Source organism: Asterias amurensis, chromosome 15 (assembly GCF_032118995.1).
Source record: "Asterias amurensis chromosome 15, ASM3211899v1".
Taxonomy (NCBI): domain Eukaryota; kingdom Metazoa; phylum Echinodermata; class Asteroidea; order Forcipulatida; family Asteriidae; genus Asterias; species Asterias amurensis.
Genome location: NC_092662.1, coordinates 13,899,078 through 13,920,882, shown reverse-complemented (window position 1 = coordinate 13,920,882; position 21,805 = coordinate 13,899,078). Strand labels below are relative to the sequence as shown.

Sequence of the window (21,805 nt, the reverse complement as noted above, 5' to 3'; positions counted from 1 at the left end):
CTCGGCGCCTTGAGTACCTTGTTTGGTAGATTTGTGCGCTCCATAAGACTTCAATATTATATTATTATTCTTTCCCAAGTTCTGTAAAAAAAATCCATGGGAAAATCACTTTGGTGGGATTCGAACACACGACATTTACATAGCTAAACTATCATCTACATGTAACAAATTGATGCGGTACCCACTCGGCGGTCTAGTGGTATGACATCTGCTCTTGCAATGCAAAGGTAGTGGGTTTGAATCCCACCCAAGTGATTTGCCTGTACAAAACTCGGGGAAAGTACTAAGTATACCGTGCTTAAAGCAATTGGACACTTTCGGTAAACAGTGTTGTCCAAGTCCCACACTTCGTGTATCATAACTTATACATAAAATAACAAACCTGTGAAAATTTAGGCTCAATCGGAGTCGGGAGAAAATAGTGGGAAAACCCACCCTTGTTTCTGCACGTTTCGCCGTGTCATGACTTGTGTTTAAAACAAATCCGTAATTCTTGCTATCGAGAATTGATATTATTTTAATGTTTTCTCAAAAAGTAAAGCATTTCATGGAACAATATTTCAAGAGAAGTCTTTCACCATTACCTTCTGTAAACCCTGTAAATTATTTGTAAATCTGTGAACTTTTTTTTTGTTTCTGTACCGAAAGTGTCCAATGGCTTTAATACACATTTGTGTAAAGGTAAACAAAAATTTATTCTTAAATCCCTGTTGCCATTCTAGCATCTATTAGATTCAGTAGATGTTTTTTCAAAGAGCACGGGAAAAGTACTAAGTATGCAATCATCATCGTCATTCAACAAAAACTTGCGTCTTTGGCCGCCTCGTAACGGGGGCGCACTCATGGAGTCACACCTATCACCTGCTTCTCTTTCAATCGCTGCTCTTCTCAGGTCACCTACACCTCTACCACTCCACTTTGTGACAATGTCTATCCAGCGCAGCTTAGGGCGACCTCTGTGGCGAATTATACCCACAGGGAGACCATCTCTTACAGAATGGCCTCTCTCTCTCTCATCACATGAGCGCGACATTTTGCCTTCCGCTCTAACCAACGTCCACCAATCAGCTAGTGCTTACACTTATCAATAATAAACCCAATGATGATTTTGTTTTTTTCAAATGTTTCAGGTCGGAGGTCGGTGTTGAGCATGGGAACGGACTTGACACCAAGGGTGAAGTCTTCACAGCTGATGAAGACGATGAGGTCGACCAATGGAAACTGCTCAGCAAAGAGGAGCTCATACAGGAACTTCAGAAGAGGAAACTACACATAAAGTAAGACATTAATAATTATAATTATAGATTCTCTTACTCATATCCACTCAGCCATGACACCCCTAAACACTTCACACTCTGTAGTCATTTTAGTATAAACAGCTTGCAGCCACTACTGTCTCCAATATTGCGGTGCTTTCCCTTCCTAAACTAAAACTCAACTTCTTAATTTTGTTTGTTTTCTCGCAGAGAAAAAGAGAAGAATTACAAGAGTCTTGAGAATCGAGAGCAGACGTACAAGCAGATGTTGAAGAAGCGAGAACAGGACATCATGCATCTTGATGACAAACTCGGCATCATGGAACAGGCTAATCACATGAGACGGTAGGACAACACTCATTGGTCCATTATCCGGGGCTGTATTTGAAAACTGAATTCTGATTGGTGGAAACCATGCTAAATTTGTTCAGGCTGATTAGAATTTTTGTGACATTAAAGATGATACGTCAGATTTTTGGCCGATTTGACCCCAAAATATTGATTTAAAATTCAATAGGTATTTTGATGGGGGTCAAGAAAGTTACAAGCTTTCATTTGAGCTATTCCTCGAAAAAGTCTGCCATTATTAGTAGCAGTGAAATAATGTGCTCAATATATCATGTGACCAATTCTTATGTGTTTTATAAGAAACGTTTTAAATTTTTGTCATGGTTCATGACCATTAAAAGTAAAAGTTAAAAAATTTTTCGTTAGAGCGGGTGACTCTTTGAGCGGGTGACTCTTTGAAATACCATTCACTCAAAACAAATCTATTTTTTAATGTTTGGGGCCATAAATCTGACATAGCATCTTTAAGGAAAAATAGTGATGCTGTTGTCATCGTTTGGTAATGAGCCTTAAACTGATCCTTAAATTTTGACACCCTTGATCATAGCACAATGCTGTGTCGTCTCCAAAATCAGTTTGGCATCCATAATACTGCCCTGAAGTGGTTCACATCCTACTTCCACGACAGGACGAGGCATGTCACAGTTTCTGGGGCTGACTATGATGTGAGCCACATTCACTTGGGCGTCCCACAGGGCTCTGTTATTGGTCCTCTTACCTTTACCATGCACTTAAGCCCTGTGGGCGATATTATTCGCCAACACAGCATCAAATACCATACATATGCTGATGATATCCAAATTTGTATGGATTTCGACCCATCCATTCCCAACGACGCAGAATGTGCTCTTTTCAGATTTTCAAACTGCATCACCGATGTTCAAAACTGGTTAATCGCAAACAAACTTCTTCTGAACAAAGACAAAACTGAATTTTTCATTGCTGCTTCTCCTCATCACCAGAAAGTTCTCAGCCACTTGACTGTGAACGTGAACAACACAACATTTAAGCCATCTCAAACAGTGCGAAATTTAGGCGTCTTTTTCGACAGCTCCATGCCAATGAGTACAGGGTCACACGTACATGCAAGTCCATCAACTATCACATCAGAAACATCTCCAAAATACGCAAATATATTGACACAAACACATGCCACGCTGCTGCCAGAGCCCTTGTGTTGTCTAGACTGGATTATTGTAACTCTCTCCTCAATGGTATTAAGCAAGCTGACATTGACTGTCTACAAAGGCTCCAAAACAATGCTGCACGTATCATTTTCTTGCAACCCAAATACACACACGCATCCACTCTTCTCAAATAATTACACTGGTTACCAGTTAAACAACGCATCACCTTCAAAACATCAGTGAACATGCACAAAACACTCTCTAACGTACTTCCACGATACCTTACAGAGTTGCTAAATTTCAACAAACCTGGCCGGAGTGAACTCCGCTCCGGCCAGAATCTAACAATCCCTCGCACACACAAAATGGCAGGGGACCGGTCCTTTTCAGTCGCTGGTCCCCGGTGCTGGAACGCCCTACCAAGTCATATTCGGAACACCAACACACTCCAGACATTCAAGAGTAAATTAAAAACACATCTATTCTCATAATCGTCTTTTCCGTAGCACTCTTCCAGCGCATTGAATTTTGTAAAATGCGCTTTATAAGTCTCATTTATTATTATTTATTTATTGTTAAATTATCCTTAAATGTTCAAAAGAATATCCTGATTTCTATCCGAAAGATTGTGTGTTGAAAAGATGGTATATAGTAGTAAAGCATCCAGCGAAATCATTATGTCTTAAGTGCCCTTTTCAAATAAATTTTTCTGCTTTTTGACAAAACAATAATCCCACATGGGAAAAGATTTAGAATCCCTGAAAGTAAACTGGTTAAAATGCCTTTGAGGTTACACTTGTCTGTATTAAAGCTGGGTCCAAATTCATAGAGCTGCAAATAAGCACAACAAATAAGCTAAGCACAACAAAATTATGCTTATATACCAGAGTAAGGTTACCAGCCAAAACACCATGCCACATGTACCATTTGTGACTGGTATCCTGCTCATTTCTGCACAGCAGACAATTGGTAAGCAATAATTATTCTGCTTAAGTAGAAGGTCACTCTTTTGTGTAGTGGTTACCATTTCTGAATGGTATCCTGTTTATTTTTCCTAAGCAGCTCTATGAAATTGGGTCCTTGGCTAGCCATGCTATTTTGTTTTCCTATCAGAGATTTATTGTCACCAGAAGACATGGACGCCGCCCAGCAGAAGATTAATGATCTTCAAGGAACGTGTAAGATCTACCAGGAGCAGAATGGGTTTTTGAATACAGAGGTACGACGGCAAGCCAGCCTGAGACGGAGAGAGAAAAGCAGGATTGGAATTCAGCACAAGTAAGTCCTAGTTATTAAAGACACCGGACCATGTAGGAAAATACTGTATTATGATGTGCCTTGAGTGACACAGAATGACGGACATACAAGTGCTATATAAGAAGCTACTACTATTGTTATTATTTGTATGCTGGTATGTTGATTCCTATTGTTATAGAAAGTGAAATATTCTTTGCTTAGATTGATGGAGGACTTGGAGAACAATCTACTTCAGAGTCGTCAGGATTACTTCCAGTTACTGACTCAGCTAGTCGAGGTGACATCTCTGGATCTCAAGGATAACATCTCACTTGAAATAAGCTGGGAAGATGCGGTAAGAAATAAAACTGAACTGAGAAGTCTCCCGAATTCTGAAAAATCTACTCAGCGGTTGTAGAGTATAAAGCAAGACATGTTCTCAAAAGAACATACCTGGCAAGTAGATACACACATGGTGTTACCACAAACCAAATGTATAGACGATGTGACCTGTGACATCACATGTTTACTGGACGTTCTACAGGCATGATCTGTACACAGCCTTATGGAAGAAAAGATAAAATCTTATATTTTATGGAGATTACGCTGTCTAATTCCTTTCAACTTTTGATACGATGTCTTTTGTTATAAAACTTGTCCAGCTTTTTACTTTCATATTTCTTGGATTTATGTGGAAACTATGACACAAAATGTCAACTTTCCCATAGGACCAGTGCAGTATCTTGCCTGCCAGACTAGCCAAAGAATGCACAAGTTCACACTCGTTGTAAACAAAGTTCAATGGTCTATATTGATACCTCACCATGCAATGCCTCAAATCCCATTTTGTCATTAACTTTGTTCAGGGCGCCCAATAAGAAGAATAGTAAAATATACTATTTTGAGTTTCTATGTTTTTTATTTATCCGGCAACATAAACAGTTATCTTTGTTCAGGGGCGCCCATTAAATTTATTAATAAAAAATGCAATTTGAGTTTTTTATGTTTTCGTTTTCTTCCAGCAATACAAGCGATTTCTAGTTTTATATAACAGTGCAAGGAAACAGGACCCATTACTTCCTGATCCAAGGTAAGTGCATTCGAGATCATAAACCTGCCACTTGTCTGAAATAATTATTGTCAGGAATATTTTGAAAAGTGTCAAACTAATTAGGAATAGCTGACTTATTTATATCGACAGCATGAAGCCCGGTTCATACTTCCTGTGTATTTCATGCTTCTGGCGTATGCAATACAAATTTTGGCGTCACAGGGTTGCTTTTGCGGCAAATCTTTTGCAGGATTTGAGCACAAGTCAACTGTTGACAAAATTTCTAACAATGTTTTATACTATCAACCTCTCCCCATTACTCGTTACCAAGTAAAGTTTTTATGCTAACAATTATTTTGAGAAATTTCCAGTAGTGTCCACTGCCTTTAATGCTACTAATGTTGTTCCTGATCAGGGTTATCATGACCGAGGGACACACCGATATCTATGGGTTCCAGCATCCAATCACCAATCAGCCCTTTGGGTGTGAAAAGCGCGATATAAAAACTGATTATTATTATTAAGAAAAGACCCAATGTCATCTTCAACTTGTTTTAACATGTACTGATGTTGTTCCCTGATCAGGGTTATCATGACAGAGGGACACACTGATATCTATGGGTTCCAGCATCCAATCAACAATCAGCCATTACTATTCCATCATCTGTGCCAGATACTGCTGGATCACCTCATGGCAGCATCAAGGGTAAATATACAGACAGGAAACTAGAAATAGTCCAAAACAGTAGACTGTTCCAACGCCGCCTATTTTTGTACACGAAGGCATGGCAAAATCGTCGTCTTTTTAGCTTTTTATGCGAGTTAAAGAGTGAAAATTCAATCTTAAAGACACTCAACACTATTGGTAATTGTCAAAGACCAGTCTTTACACTTGGTGTATCTCAACATATGCATAAAATAACAAACTTGTGAAAATTTGAGCTCAATTGGTCGACGAAGTGGTGAGATAATAATGAAAAAAAAAACACCCTTGTCACACAAAGTTGTTTGCGTTTACATGTAGATGATTGATTTCGAGACCTCAAATTCTAAATCTGAGGTCTCAAAATAAATTTTGTGGAAAACTACTTCTTTCTCGAAAACTGCGTCACTTCAGAGGGAGCCGTTTCTCACAATGTTTTATACTATCAACCTCTCCCCATTACTCATTGCGAAGTAAGGTTTCAGCTAATAATTAATTTGAGTAATTACCAATAGTGTCCACTGCCTTCAAGTGATACTACATGTAAATCTACTTCTTTTATTTGATTTATTGTTTACAGAAATCAACTGAGCATAGGAAACAATGGGATGACCACGTCAACTCCAATGAAGATGTCTTCTTGTGTAAACAGGTAGGAGCCTTTTTCAAATTCTAAATCTGAGGTCTCAAAATCAAATTCGTGGAAAATTCAGTTACTTCAGAGGGAGCCGTTTCTCACAATGTTTTTAACTATCAACCTCTCCCCATTACTCATTACCATGGAAGGTTTTATGCTAATAATTATTTTGAGTAATTACCAATAGTGTCCACTGCCTTTAAACAACGCAGAAGTACACATTCCGAGTTCATGAAGTATTTCTAACTTGGACATATTTTGACTTGATCAGGATGAGATGAGAGATCTAGTGTACAACGGAATACCAACAGACAAGAGAAGTGACGTTTGGAAGACCCTTGTAATGCAACGAGTCAAATCAATCAAGGAAGAAAAGGTGAGATATACTCTTTAATAGATGAAAGTTTGCATCGGGGATAACCAATATTCATTTGCGTTTGGATTCAAACCCACGACCTTTGCAATTCTAGAGCAGCGTCTTACCAACTAGACTACCGAGATTGCCCGGTAGCTAGAGGCAGTTGGAATCCTATGTTTTAGCAGCAGGTACTGCAAACGATTTATTTACGATTAAATTGTTTCTGTATGGCCCTTTGCCCTTCTGGTAGTTTTGCTATTTTTTGTGCAAATTTAAAGGAACACGTTGCCTTGGATCGGAAGAGTTGGTCAAAACAAAAGCGTTTGTAACCGTTTTTTATAAAATGCATATGGTTGGAAAGATGTTTTAAAAGTAGAATACAATGATCCACACAAGTTTGCCTCGAAATTGCGTGGTTTTCCTTTTACTTTGCGAACTAACATGGTCGGCCATTTATGGGAGTCAAAATTTTGACCCCCATAAATGGGCCGACGTGTTAGTCGACGAGGTAAAAGGAAAACCACGCAATTTCGAGGCATGTTTGTGTGGATCATTGTATTCTACTTTTACAACATCTTTCTACCCATATGCATTTTATAAAAAAACGGTTACAAACGCTTTTCAGAGACCAACTCGTCCGATCCAAGGCAACGTGTTCCTTTAACGGCTGGATACAAAAATAAAATAATGAAAATGATGTTTTAATGATGGCAGAGTGAGGATTACTTCCAATGGTTATGCAATCGCACTGGCACCTCAGCGTCGGTGGACAAATACAGACGACAAATTGAGTTGGATCTCCTGCGGACTATGCCTCATAACATCCACTTCAACAGCAAGGACACTGAAGGAGTAAGTCCATTTTTGTAACAACATTTTAAAACAGCTACATAAGAAGGCACTGGACACCTTTGGTAATTGTCAAAGACCAGTCTTCTCACTTGGTGTATCCCAACATATGCACAAAATAACAAATTTGTGAAAATTTTGGCTCAATCGGTCAATGAAGTTACAAAAAAAACACCCTTGTTGCACACATTTTTGTGCTTTTAGATACCTAGTAAAAGGCTCTGAGGGAGTCGTTTTCTCAGAATGTTTTTTTTGTACTATCAACAGCTCTCCATTGATCGTTACCAAGTAAGTTTTTATGCTACATGTAACAATCATTTTGAGTGATTACCAATAGTGTCCAGTACCTTTAAAGGGCCACATCCTGGAATACATAGTCATGTGATCAGGAATAATATTGTATAATTGAAGCGCAACGATCATTCCTTGAGGTATGTTACTATTTTTGTGGACTCATTTCATCATGTCTGTTTTAAGGCCATTGTCCAGTCTGTTTTGGGTTGGCCTGCTTTCTCCCTACGGCTCTCCTCCACCTGACCCTATCTGTCGCCTCCAATGCATCGACTCCAAGCAAGTCATTTGACACGTAGCTCTGCTACGTCTCGCGCGGTCGGCCAATGGGTGTGGGCCCGCCCACAATTTCATTGGTACACCTCTTGACCCAGTTGGCATCCTCCTTTCTCTCTACACGGCCAAACCACCACAGCCTGTGTCTCCTCATTAGGGTGCCAATCCCCTCCACTCAGACTCTCCTCCTCCTCAGCTCCTCACTTGACCGCCTGTCGGCCAGAGACACCCCACACATCCACCTGATCATTCTCATCTTTGCTTGTTCCATCTGCTGGATGTGCCCGACCCATGGGCCATGTCTCGCAATATATTGTATGCATTCAATTAGCTTCCCCGTTACGACCCTGCGGTGCTCACTCGGGTGATCCCCTGACAAGAGCTAATCGAACGATCACTCACCCTCTCGTGGTGACGTCATGCACCTGGGGCCAGCTAATCGAATGATCACACTCTCCCTCTTGTGGTGACGTTGTGCACCTTGGGTAAGCCCCCAAGTGACCCACTCCACAAGCAGGGCACTGGGGGCTGACCCGGGTGAGCCCCTGGAATGACGTCAAAGCTATTAAAACGCACCAGGGCCAGACAGGGGTCGACCCAGGGAAGCTAATCGAATGATCACACTCTCCCTCTTGTGGTGACGTCGTGCACCTTGGGTCAGCCCCCAAGTGACCCACTCCACAAGCAGGGCACAGGGGGCTGACCCGGACGAGCCCCTGGAATGACGTCAAAGCTATTTGAACGCACCGAGGCCAGACCGGGGTCGACCCAGGGAAGCTAATCGAATGATCACACTCTCCCTCTCGTGGTGACATCATGCACCTTGGGTCAGCCCCCAAGTGACCCATCACACAAGCAGGGCACTTGAGGCTGACCCTGGTGAGCCCCTGGAATGACGTCAAAGCTATTTGAACGCACCGGGGCCAGACCGGGGTCGACCCAGGGAAGCTAATCGAGCGCACCCTTTATGAGCACACTTTGTAACAGACCTTTCTTATGTCTATGTTTGTAGGTTAAGCAGTTAAGGCAGATTCTGGAAGCCTTCTGCGTTCATAACCCAACGGTCGGCTATTGCCAGGGAATGAACTTCATTGCAGGAACCTGTCTACTCTTCATGGATGTCGAAACTGCTTTCTGGTAAGTGAAATTCATATGTTACCTTCAACCATAACTGTTTTTCTTTTTGTTGTTACGAATTTGAAATTGAAAGAAGTGGTTGCTTGAAAAAGGACCAATTGATACTCAATTTGTTCCGCTTTTACTCCTAGCTGATGTCATGATTATTAAACTATTTTTGTTGGAGAGACGAGATAATCAACCACTATGGATCAACAGATTGGCAAAGACAAACACCAAATAGAAATACTTGGCGCAGTTTTACTGTTTGGGAGATGCTTTGTACTCTTAAAAATATTCCTACTTTTTTCCAAGGACCAAATATCATGCCTGTTTAAAGACACAGGACACTATTGGTAATTGTCAAAGACCAGTATTCTCACTTGGTGTATCTCAGCATATACATAAAATAACAAACCTGTGAACATTTTAGCTCAATTGGTCATCAAAGTTGCGAGATAATAATGAAAGAAAAAACAGATTCTTGATTTCGAGACCCCAAATTCTGAGTCTGAGGTCTCGAAATCAAATTCGGAGAAAATAACTTCTTTCTGGAAAACTATGTTACTTCAGAGGGAGCCATTTCTCACAGTGTTTTATACTACCAACAGCTCCCCATTACTCGTTACCAAATAAGGTTTTATGCTAATAATTATTTTGAGTAAATACCAATAGTGTCCACTGCCTTTAAAGGACTGACACAAATGGCCCCAGTGACCAGGGATTAATAGTGTCCACAAGCGCCCTACGTGTCAAAGTTGGTTTGGAAGACTATGCTACTGTCGAAACGTCAGGCTACCAACCATTTCATGCATTTATACCATAGGTCCTTTTGGTTGGTAAGCAGTTTGCAACAGCTAATACTATTGTTCATTTTTGTCCTGATATTTTTTGGTAGGTGTATGGTTGCAGTCGTAGAATCCTACTTCCCAGCCAACTACTTTGACAGTAGTCTCATTGGCGCTCAGGCAGATCAGAATATCCTGAAGGACATCTTGGAGCTACGACTGCCCGACTTACATAGTCACCTGAACGATGTAGGAATTGAGATGTGCTCCTTCACTCTCAACTGGTTCCTTGCTATCTACTTTGAAGTAGTTCCTTTTACCGTGAGTAAAGTTCGGTTGCGAGTAGTGGTGGCTCTGAGAAGAGCCGGTTGTTCTGCTCGACGTTGCGGTGAGTGTGCTCTGACCATCTTCTTAGGACCGAAACGTCAGGCAAAACAAGCCAGCTCTTCTTATAGCCAACACTGCTCACAAAAGTGATTTTTACAAGAAGTCACTGCAAACCTATTTGCTTAGTATTTTTCCATTGTGCATATCCTTAATTATTAACTGAAGGAAACCATTGGTAATTGTCAAAGACTAGTCTTCTCATTTGGTGTATCTCAACATATGCATAAAATAACAAACCTGTGAACATTTGGGCTTAATTGGTCAACGAAGTTGCAAGAGAGTAATTCTTTATGCCTCTTTGTTCAATAGACCATCTTTATTATTATGTGTATGTTCATTTCACAATAATAATATGGAAAAAAATGTTGAGTTTAACTAACGAATGGATGAATGAATGAATGAATGAATGTAGTTCAACAATAGGCTCAACTAATCTGGTTATCTCGTTCTTACAGATGCTTTTACGTATCTGGGACTGTTTCCTGTTTGACGGGCTGCGAGTTCTCTTCCAGTTTGCGATAGCGTTGCTGGAGTATCACGAGGCGTCCTTACTCAAGAAGAAAGACATCTTGGCCATTCTCAAAGACACAAAGTCAATGGCTAAGCTGACCCAAGATGTGGAGGCCATCGTCAGTGTAAGTCTTACAGACCCCTTGAACTATCGTCAGACACAGCTACCAGTGTTGTAACCAAGTAATTTTTTTCTCATATCAAGTCAATCTCTGTTTTTCCCAACATCAAGTCAACTTGCAAGTCAATGAAATTTTTACTTAAGTTCACATCATCGACTTGAGTCAAAAACATTGGCAGCCAATCCTGTCTTGACACAGTCTGCCAGCTTAGGAGTCAAATTGCACGTAAAGATGTTGGCCAAATTTCATAGAGCTGCTTTAAGGCAAAAATGAGCAGGATACCAGTCACAATTGGTACATATTGGATGGTATTTTTGCTGGTGCCCTTTTTCTAGTAAGCAGAATTTGTTTGTGCTAATGATAGGGAAATCTGACTCCCCTGCGATATAAGAAAGGTGCTTTCAGGAATGTTATTCGTCTACTGACCAGCAGCCGATTTCACGAAACGCCAGGATTAATCCTATCTTGAGTTATATGGAGAAGTGACTCAAACGATCGTTCTTAAACGATTGTTTAAAACCTTGCAGGGTTGTGGCAGTGGGGTAAAGGCTCTCGCCTTCGGCTCAGGCCTTTATGAACTCTTCGCCTACTCTTTTATTCCGTTAATTAATAAATCCACTCACTCACAATGGACCTGATTTTTTTTCTATCCAGATTGTAAAAGAGAGCAATGACAACTTCCCGTCGGCGGCGTGGATCCAGGAGAGACAACACCACTACATGGGCATCTTAAGAGTCGTCTTTGAGCAACAGGAGAAATCCCGAGAGGAGTTTGAGAGACAAGAAGGCCTTGCTCCACACCCTGCGTTATCGTTCGACGACAAGGGATGCATGAGCGACTTGAAGATGGACTGCGCCATCGAGTGCTTCCAAGGTAAGGGCAGAGTCGCCAACTTTTCCTGAATCAATCTTCAGATATTTCCCAGATATTGAAAGAGGCTTTCCGTGTTAATAATAATAAAAATGATATTAATAATAATAATAATAATAATAATAATAATAATAATAATAATAATAATAATAATAATAATAATAATAATAATAATAATAATAATAATAATAATAACAAATTCTTATATAGCGCATTTCACAATAACCGTATCAATGCCCTTTACATTAGTGCCCTAGTCATGGGGCCAATAACATCCCTTTTAATGTTTCTCAGCTCCCTGGGGAGTATACAGCCCTGAGCTGCCTGTAAGGCGCTTGTGGCTTTTCATACACAATATCAACCTCTACCCTCGCAGGTACCCATTTATACCCCTGGGTGAAGAGAAGCAATCATAGTAAAGTATCTTGCTCAAGGACACAAGTGTCACGACCGGGATTTGAACCCACACTCCGGTGAATTAGTACCGGAACTTGAATTCGATGCTCTTAACCACTCGGCCATGACACTCTACATTATAAATAGTGGTTTCTTATATAGTGCTCATATCCGTCTCTCACTCAAGCTAAGAGCACTTCAACGTTCAGTATTTTCCTGTGATGTATTATAGAGCTTGAAGTATAAGACAAGGTGGTGTGGCACAATATGCAGCCAATCAGACCAGGGGTCGATTTCACAAAGAGTTAGGACTAGTCCTAACTTAGGACTAGTCCTAGGAGATATACAAATTGCATGGATAGTCCTAAGTTAGGACCAGTAACTTGTCGTAACTCGAGATAAGACTAGTCTTAACTCTTTGTGAAACCCACCCCAGGAACGCCAGGACGAACCCCTTCTTGTTTTTGTGCTGAAGCAGCACTATAAAATTGGGCCCAAGTCACACGGTATTGGTACATGTATGTCGTAATGCCTGTTTTTTATTGGGTTTTTTTTATTTTAGGGGGGAGGGGAGCATTCTCAGAGAACATTAATTTCATTGAATCACAATTGGAAAGCAGGGCGATAAGTATTGTTTGTGTCACATAATTCGTTTTGCATTCGCTTTCCCATGAAGTACAGGGTGTATTAACCAAGTTTTTTGTTTATGAAATCAGTTGGAGACAAAATATGTAAAGGGAGTCGCAACAGGTATTTTTTTTAGTTTGTTTGATTATTTTTTAATCATAAACTTTGACGTGGCATATTGGCAAGGTTGTATTGCGCACATCTCAACTGCTCAATTGTTTACCTATGTAAACAACCCCGCTTTTCTCCAGAAGACGATCAGAGCATACTGATCGAAACGTCGAGTTGAAACCAACGGTTCTTTTCAGAACCACCCCAACTCATTAGAGATAGTCCTTACATGGTGTTACCGCAAACCTTTCTATAACCCCGTTATTGTCTTCGTAGGCAACTTGTTGATTTGCCGAGGAGAGTTGAGACAGGGCTGGATCGGCCGTGTTGACGTCGGGAAATGTATCAAGCAAAACTCTGGAGTTAGGGTAAGACTCGTATGGAATCCAAAAAAGAAATAACTGAAATATTTGACAGTGTCCTGAAAGTATTCAGAGAGGAATTTCATAAACCAATAATTGTAAATCATATTTTCACGACATGATAAAAAAAAAGAGTTGCTATGTCTTAAGCCTTGACTTTGTGTTTCTAACAAACTATTTTCGTTGAAGCCACTTTATTACCCGATTTTTTATGAACAATTTATTTCGAAACAAGTTAAAAAGAAATTAATGTTGTTTATCCCAAAGTTAAGGAAAATAAACATATATGCAGTCCATTTTAAAGGGTGTATGTACATTTTGTGTAGGAAAAAAAAAAAAATGTCCACAGATTTACACTAAACTTACACAGTTTGAAGATAATGATAGTAGAAAGCTTCCCTGAAAATATTACTGTAGTTTTGGGGAAATGAGTAAAACAATGTCATGAAAATAATTTTCGTCTCATGAGATGAAAATTATTGTAAGCATTTACGTACAAACGTATTTTCATGACATTGTTTTACTCATTTCTCAAAAACTGCAGCACCTCAGTAAGTAATATTTGAAGGGAAGCTTTCCACTATCATTATCTTCAAACCCTGCAAGTTTAATGTAAATCTATGGACATTTTGAAAAAGTAGCCAAATCCTTTAACATGTGTAACATGTATTGCTTGTTTCAGCTGGATAATAGGATTGTATGTGTGACTATGGCTGGTGTGGACATGGCTCTATTAGGAACAATCTCAAACTTCCTCTACGCCTTCAGTGTCGGAACTCTGTGAGTATTCCAACAAGTTTCAGTCATTCTGTTCCATAGCATCGACTTGCATTCCCTGACCAATCCACTACAGACCTATTTAATAGATGGAAATTTGCACCGGGGATGAAGAACATTAATTTTTGTTTTACCCATATATGTACACCAATGTGTGTAAGCAATGTGTACTCAGTACTTTCCCGAGCTCTGTGAAAAAAAATATGCCGATGCAAATTTCCATCTATCGCCTGTTTGAAACCCTGTACCAAAAGCGCATCGTTTCACAATAACTGACTGAGCCTAAAGCAGCAGTTGTTTTAAAAAGTTTTTTTTGTGTATGGGATTTTAGGCATTCCATGGTGAAGTATTAATATATTATTTGGTTGTGGTAACACCATGCGTGTATCTTGCTGGGTACATTTTGCTCTTTGGGAACTAGGTCTTGCTTTATATTCTACTACCACAAAGTAGATTTTCGGAAAACGGAAGACTTCTCAGTTCTGAAAAGGACTGTCCCGCTTTTTAACTACTACCTGGGCGAAAGGTAGGAAATCGGCCGGGACTACTTATTTTGCTTTTGTGAATCGAGGGGACTTCTCATTATTAGCTTTACTACCGTGGAGTGAGTTCTTATTTGCTCTATTGTGATGATGGGTATGATTTCAGAGAGGAACTTTGGTTTGAGAGACTACGAGACACTCCACTGAGTATCGTCCATGACCCACTCACCAAGAACGTCTATATTGGATTAGCCGATGGCACTCTAGCTGTTATTGAGGTAAGGCAACTTCTAAGCCAGATAAAATTGGTTCATCAATAAAGCAAAACAAACAATGTAACACCGGACCAAAAAGTTGTATTAATTATAAGCTTGGGCGATATCGATTTATTTTATTCACGATATATCGCCGACAATATATCGCGATATTCGATATAATCGTGATTAATTAAATTTGACATCATCAGTCTTCAAACTCCAAGTGAAAGTTGTAGAAGAGACAGTCATGGCACAAGAGAGGTGTTCTAATGACCTATTCTTCTGGTTTTTACTCCAAACCTATGGCGTGCAAGATGTCTCAGCTAGCAAATACATCACGATATTTAATCGATATCGCGATATATCGCGATATATCGCGATATATCGATATTTCGATTAAAACCAAATCCATCCGATACCAAAATCGTTTCCAAATTAATATCGCGATATTCGATAATATCGTGATATCGCCCAAGCTTAATTAATTATTTGCGGCAAAAATAAACGTTTCTGACAGTAACAATTCTCAAATTCAAATTTGGGATATAAAAAAACGATCTCTGTTTCCTTACCACAATACTTGAAGTGAAATGGTTCTCAAAATTCATTATACTATCGAAAGCTGCTGTATTTCTATCCAAGAAATTTAGTTTTGCCATTAATTTTAGGAGTATTGTTTGATTTCATTACACTTATGTGTGTATAAGCACTGTATACTCTGTACTGTCCGGAGTTCTGTGACAAAAATCACAGGCATATTACTGGGGTGACGTTTGAACCCACGACCTTTGCCAATCTAGAGCTATATATTCTTTATCCGCTGCAAATTTAACATCCAATATATCGTTGAGGTACCCACTGCTAAAAATATAGGATTCAAACTGCCTCTTGCTACCGGGCAATTTTGGTTGTCGAGTTTGTAAGACACCTGCTCTAGACTGGCAAAAGTCGTGGGTTCAAATCCCACCTGAGTAATATGCTTTTGTTTCACTGAGTGCTTATAAACACGGTAAAGTTCTTACACTGCTTATAAACAATGTATATATAAACACATCATTGTAAGGGTAAAAACCAAATAATATTTTTTATCCCTAGTTCAAATTTTACAACTATTAAATTTTACGAGTGATTACCAAACATATACCTTCCCTTTAAAGGCAGTGGACACTATTGGTAATTGTCAAAGACTAGCCTTCACAGTTGGTGTGTCTCAACATATGCATAAAATAACTAACCTGTGAAAATTTGAGCTCAGTCGGTCTTTGAACTTGCGGGATAATAATGAAAGAAAAAACACCCTTGTCGCACGAAGTTGTGTGCGTTTAGATGGTTGATTTCGAGACCTCAAGTTCTAAACTTGAGGTCTCGAAATCAAATTCGTGGAAAATTACTTCTTTCTCAAAAACTATGGCACTTCAGAGGGAGCCGTTTCTCACAATGTTTTATACCATCAACCTCTCCCCATTACTCATTACCAAGTAAGGTTTTATGCTATTAAATATTTTGAGTAATTACCAATAGTGTCCACTGCCTTTAAGAGTAGTAAAATCTCAGGCTACATGTATGGGAATGCCATCCTGGTTTCCACTACCAAATAAATAACTAGCGCAAACAAAATGTTGAATTTTCATCTCTGATTGAGTTGACATTGTGTTATTTCAGGGTGCATCTCATGCAAGTCCTCGAGATGTCTTCTATCAGGCCATTGGAGCCACGGCTGTGCGAAGCGTGCTGTACCTCCCACAAGTTGAACAGATATGGTGTGCCTGCGGAAACTCCATCAACATTGTCAACAAGTAAGTGTATAGACGATGTGACCTCTGACGTCACACAAAAACCATAACATGATTCGCACGCATACCGCCGGGCAAAACCTTTGTGTTTTGGCAGCCAGCTAGAAAGTGTATGCAATCTTACCATGACTACGTGTCTTTTTGCCCGGCGAAACATGGCGTATACAGTGTTTTTTTCAACAGAGGGCGGTTTGAATGTAAACAGGTCACATCGTCTATACTCTGTGGTCTAGTGGCTAACCCAGGGGGAATGCAAATACTCTTAATCGTTTAATACCAATGACATCAGATATAAACACCGGCCTAATGAGCCATATTGGCTCTGGACAGACATTTTCTTTTTACTTAAAGGCAGTGGACACTATTGGTAATTACTCAAAATAATTATTAGCATAAAACTTTTCTTGGTGACAAGTAATGGGGAGAGACTGATGGTATAAAACATTGTAAGAAACGGCTCCCTCTGAAGTGCCATAGTTTTCAAGAAAGAAGTAATTTTCCACGAATTTGATTTCGAGACCTCAGATTTAGAAATTGATGTCTCGAAATCAACCATCTAAACGCACACAACTCCGTGTGACAAGGGTGATTTTTCTTTCATTATTATCTCGCAAAGTCGATGACCGATTGAGCTCAAATTTTCACAGGTTTGTTATTTTATGCTTATGTTGAGATACACCAATTGTGAAGACTAGTCTTTGACAATTACCAATAGTGTCCACTGCCTTTAACTTTCAAATTTTCTTGCACTTCATTAATTGTTTTCCTTCTTACTTGCAGTTCGTTAAACATCGTGGACGGTTTTGAAATATCCAAGGATCCAGATATCCACGTGTCTGGAATGTACCTGGGCGACCAGGGCGTGTGGATCACCGTCAGGGGATCCAGCTTACTAATGTTGTGGGATTACGTCCAGGTACAGTGCGTTATGGTCCACGATACATCGGCTGACCAAACACCAATCGTGAAGCAGGTACTTATTTAAATTCAATTAAAAGCAACGTTTATTTCCTTACATTATCATCATCAAAGTACAGGAAATAATAAATGAATGTGGAGACACGTTCCAAAAAGCAGAGCTTGCCAAGGAACAGCCTACAAAACAAACAAAACAACAGCTTTACAATAGACAAATAAACAAAATAAACAAATTTACACCTACAACAAGTACAAAAAATAACAGTGTATGTTTACGTGTACGTTGACGACTTGCAACAGTAATAAGATGATGTACAGACATGAGTCACAAAAAAATTTCTTTTTCCATTGATCCTTCTTAATTTGACGATATTTGTTGAAATTTGGGTAAAAACAAGATGGATGCTCAATCACAGAAATCACAGTTTGTTAGGATTTTTCTTTAAAGGGAAGGTACACAGTTGGTAATTTTCAAAGACCAGTTTTCGCACTTGGTGAATCCTATCATAAGCATAAAATTAGAAGCCTGTGAAAATTTGGGCTCAATCGGTCATCGAAGTTGCGAGAAAATGATGAAAGAAAAAACACCCTTGTTGGACGAATTTGTGTGCTTTCAGATAGGAATAAAAGACTTCTAGCTAGAAGTCTTTTATTATTTGAGTGAGAAATTACCTCTTTCTCAAAAACTACATTACTTCAGAGGGAGTCGTTTCCCTCAATGTTTTATACTATCAACAGCTCTCCAATGCTCATGACCAAGTCAGTTTTTAAGTTAATATTTGTTTTGAGTAATTACCAAACTTGTACCTTCCCTTTTACAAATTCAATCAGTTCTGCATCTGCATGTACATCTATGATAATACTTGTCAAAGCCTTTTCAGCATCTAGACAAGGTGAGAAGACAATGAAGAAATTTCAGTTTGTTTTAGAAGTGGGTGGAAAACCCCTGAGAATTGTTCCAGGGAAAAACCCACAAAGTCAAGTAGGGACTGGAAAACCCAATCCACATAGTGCCCCCAGTAGGATTCAAATCGGGGTCCCCAGAGGTGGAAGGCTAGGCATGACACCACTACGCCAACCTGGAGTTAAAGGCAGTGGACACTATTGGTAATTGTCAAAGACTAGCCTTCACAGTTGTTGTATCTCAACATATGCATAAAATAACAAACCTGTGCAAATTTGAGCTCAATCGGTCATCGAACTTGCGAGATAATAATGAAAGAAAAAATACCCTTGCCACACGAAGTTGTGTGCGTTTAGATGGTTGATTTCGAGACCTCAAGTTCTAAATCTGAGGTCTCGAAATCAAATTCGTGGAAAATTACTTCTTTCTCAAAAACTATGGCACTTCAGAGGGAGCCGTTTCTCTTAATGTTTTATACCATCCACCTCTCCCCATTACTCGTCACCAAGAAAGGTTTTATGCTAATAATTATTTTGAGTAATTACCAATAGTGTCCACTGCCTTTAATTTTTCCATCATTACTTTCTTACTCCTTATAGCCACAAGACAGTTATAACCAGTCTAAGATCATCTCTTTGCTGCCTTATAAAGACTCATTGTGGGTCGGCACAGCATCTGGCTACCTGACAATCTATCAAATTGCCAAGGCACAAACTGTTGCGTCCCAGCAAGGCTGCAAACTGGTGAACGGTGAACATCGCCCGACGGAGGACTCTGAAGTAGAATCGGATGAGAAGCAAGTTATAAAGGAGAAGAGTCAAGGGGATGTTGATGTTGCTGGAATGAACGATTCAGAAACCAATGACCTGGGAGTAAAAGCTGCGGACATGAACGATGCGGGTCAAAATGATGCGGAAACGCAAGATGGAAGAACACAGTCAGAAACAAAAGGCACAGAAGCTTTAGACACTGAGACTAAAGAGGAGGAAATTAAAGATGCGCAAAGAAAGGATGAAGACACAACAGATTCGGAGACTAGAGACGCAGAGAAAAACGCGAAAACAAAGTGTGCTGAAATTGTAATCCCGGAAACAGACACTGGAGAAGCGGAGGATTCCGACAAGTCGTCGCCGCATATCTTGAAGGAGTTTTTCGTCGTGGAGTCTTGCAACGGGTTGCCGGAATCGCCAGCAGGGAGTGACAGTGATACGAGATATAAAAGCCATTTGCCACATCTTGCCAAGGTGCACAGTGCATCAGGACTGGTCATCAGTAGTGACGACGAAAACAAGCCCTCCCGGGAATCTCGGGCACGGAAAGGCCGGAAAGGAAGTCGGAAAGGACGCAACAGCCCTAAACATCTACGGAAAATCTGGCAGACACGCCAGAAAACTGTAGAGAAACAGGATGAGGAGTTATCCCCGAGAAGCTCCAAGACATTGGAGAAAGTCCAGTCAATGTTTGGGAAATTTACCCTCGGCAACGGACAGAAAGCTAGGAAGTATCGCTACAGCCAGGAGAGGAGAGAGGAAACGCGGCGTGGGTCGCGAATCTTCACCAACGACGCCGTCGAATCGACCAACGTCTCCGCAATGTCGCTGATGTCACTTGTGGATGCGGAATCTCACATGTTGAGACCCACGTCGTCAGTATTATCGAGAAACTCCATCGGTGACTTGTACACATCAAGACCCAGGCCACCATTGTTTGATGCATCTGAGGTGGATGTTCATGCTGGCTATGAACTTTGCATCGAAGCGAAACGGAAAATCTCTGATCATCAAGTTCGCTGTCTTGTACTTACAAGGTGGGTCCAACTTTCAGTATTTTGTATTCTTCCAACACTTGTCACTTCAGCCATTAAACCGAAACAATATTAGAGGTAGAAGCTTTGTTTCTCATAGAAATAACCTGGGGCCGCTTTCACAAAAAGCTAAGATTGATCATCGGTAGTTGCTATGTAAAGTGTGATGTCACAACACAGAGCACTTTGGTAATACAATTTATCTTGCGATATATTTGATGGTTTTGTTAAATCGGCCCCTGATTGATCAAGCTTCAACAACATTTGTATAGAAAACCTGCAAGACCTCATCTTCTCTGACCTTGCTAAAGACCAATCCATGTGTGCAACGCTGCAAGCTGCCGCTATGGCTGGGCTGCCGTTAGTGCAATCAGATTCTCAGAGTCAAATTTAGGGGGGGGGGGGGATAAAAAGTGGTATCTTTTTTTCATAACCGCAGTACTTTGAAGTGATTTTACTATCTAAAGCCACAGCTGTACTTCTTACTAAGTAAGGTTTTTTTGCCAAATGTATGATAAGTCCAGACCTTTTAAAAATATGAATCATATTGTAACGCAGAGATTTTATAAGATGATTATATTGGCAAGACTCTGGTTAAGTATTACTAGAAGAAACGTGTTCCGAGCGGACTGGAGTACAGAGTGGTGGATAACAACTGAAGAAAACACTTGAAACAATTGTCTCGGTCTGGTCACAAGTTAACTATATCAATACAAGTGAAACAGAGGTGCTGGACCTCTAGCTCATAGGTTGGAGAGGCAAGTCTCTTGTGTAGAGAAAGTTGAAGGAGTAGTCGAGGCCCAGAGTGAATGTTGGGCAGAGGTTATATAGGATTTTGGTGGTGGGGGAACTCTTAATTTAGAAATGATGTCAAGCAGAAATAACATAAGATTGGTGACATCATTGCCTATAAATGAGATGATGTAATGGTCAACAGGGGGGGGGGGGGTAAGGGGGGGGTGGTCAGGAATGTGAGTGGTGGCTAATCACTGGACAAGGGCTGACAAGAGGATATGAGCCACCTGTTGAGGTTTGAGAATTCTAGAGATAACCGTGGGAATCATCCTTACATTATCTTCAAATTACTATTTATGTTTTTAATTTGTACTTCAGCCTGGAAGAAGGTGAACCAGCCATCGTCAGCTGTGCTGGTTTCTACGCCGATGATGAGTCGATACTGAGATGGACTTGCCACACACGTGAGGTATGCACTATCGTTGTGTGGAATGTAACTTTGGAATGTAACTATGGTAACAGTTTTCTGTTTAACGACGATTCCATAAAACTCAAGGTGCCTCTAATCATGTGTGATAAGCTGAAATCTCTAATGAGTTGGGGTGGTTCTGAAAAGAACCGTTGGTTTCAACTCAACGGTTGGTTGAAACCAACGGTTCTTTTCAGAACCACCCCAACTCGTTAGAGATTACATGGTGTTACCGCAAACCTTT

General features: G+C 40.2%; 1 protein-coding gene across 3 annotated transcripts in view; it reads left to right on the top strand.

Annotated features, from left to right (window-relative positions):
* LOC139948074 (uncharacterized) overlaps positions 1–21,805 on the top strand; it is a 46,143-nt gene that overhangs the window by 21,057 nt on the left and 3,281 nt on the right. For all 3 annotated transcript variants that reach the window (XM_071946097.1, XM_071946098.1, XM_071946096.1), the window contains exons 8-27: positions 1,131–1,277; positions 1,467–1,601; positions 3,845–4,009; positions 4,190–4,322; positions 4,990–5,057; positions 5,604–5,724; positions 6,302–6,373; positions 6,630–6,734; positions 7,431–7,568; positions 9,145–9,269; positions 10,147–10,357; positions 10,879–11,058; positions 11,710–11,929; positions 13,337–13,428; positions 14,105–14,202; positions 14,848–14,959; positions 16,601–16,734; positions 17,512–17,704; positions 19,153–20,360; positions 21,471–21,561. In XM_071946097.1, the coding sequence (XP_071802198.1) occupies positions 1,131–1,277; positions 1,467–1,601; positions 3,845–4,009; positions 4,190–4,322; positions 4,990–5,057; positions 5,604–5,724; positions 6,302–6,373; positions 6,630–6,734; positions 7,431–7,568; positions 9,145–9,269; positions 10,147–10,357; positions 10,879–11,058; positions 11,710–11,929; positions 13,337–13,428; positions 14,105–14,202; positions 14,848–14,959; positions 16,601–16,734; positions 17,512–17,704; positions 19,153–20,360; positions 21,471–21,561 (3,748 nt within the window). The remainder of the gene's footprint in view (positions 1–1,130; positions 1,278–1,466; positions 1,602–3,844; positions 4,010–4,189; positions 4,323–4,989; positions 5,058–5,603; positions 5,725–6,301; positions 6,374–6,629; positions 6,735–7,430; positions 7,569–9,144; positions 9,270–10,146; positions 10,358–10,878; positions 11,059–11,709; positions 11,930–13,336; positions 13,429–14,104; positions 14,203–14,847; positions 14,960–16,600; positions 16,735–17,511; positions 17,705–19,152; positions 20,361–21,470; positions 21,562–21,805) is intronic.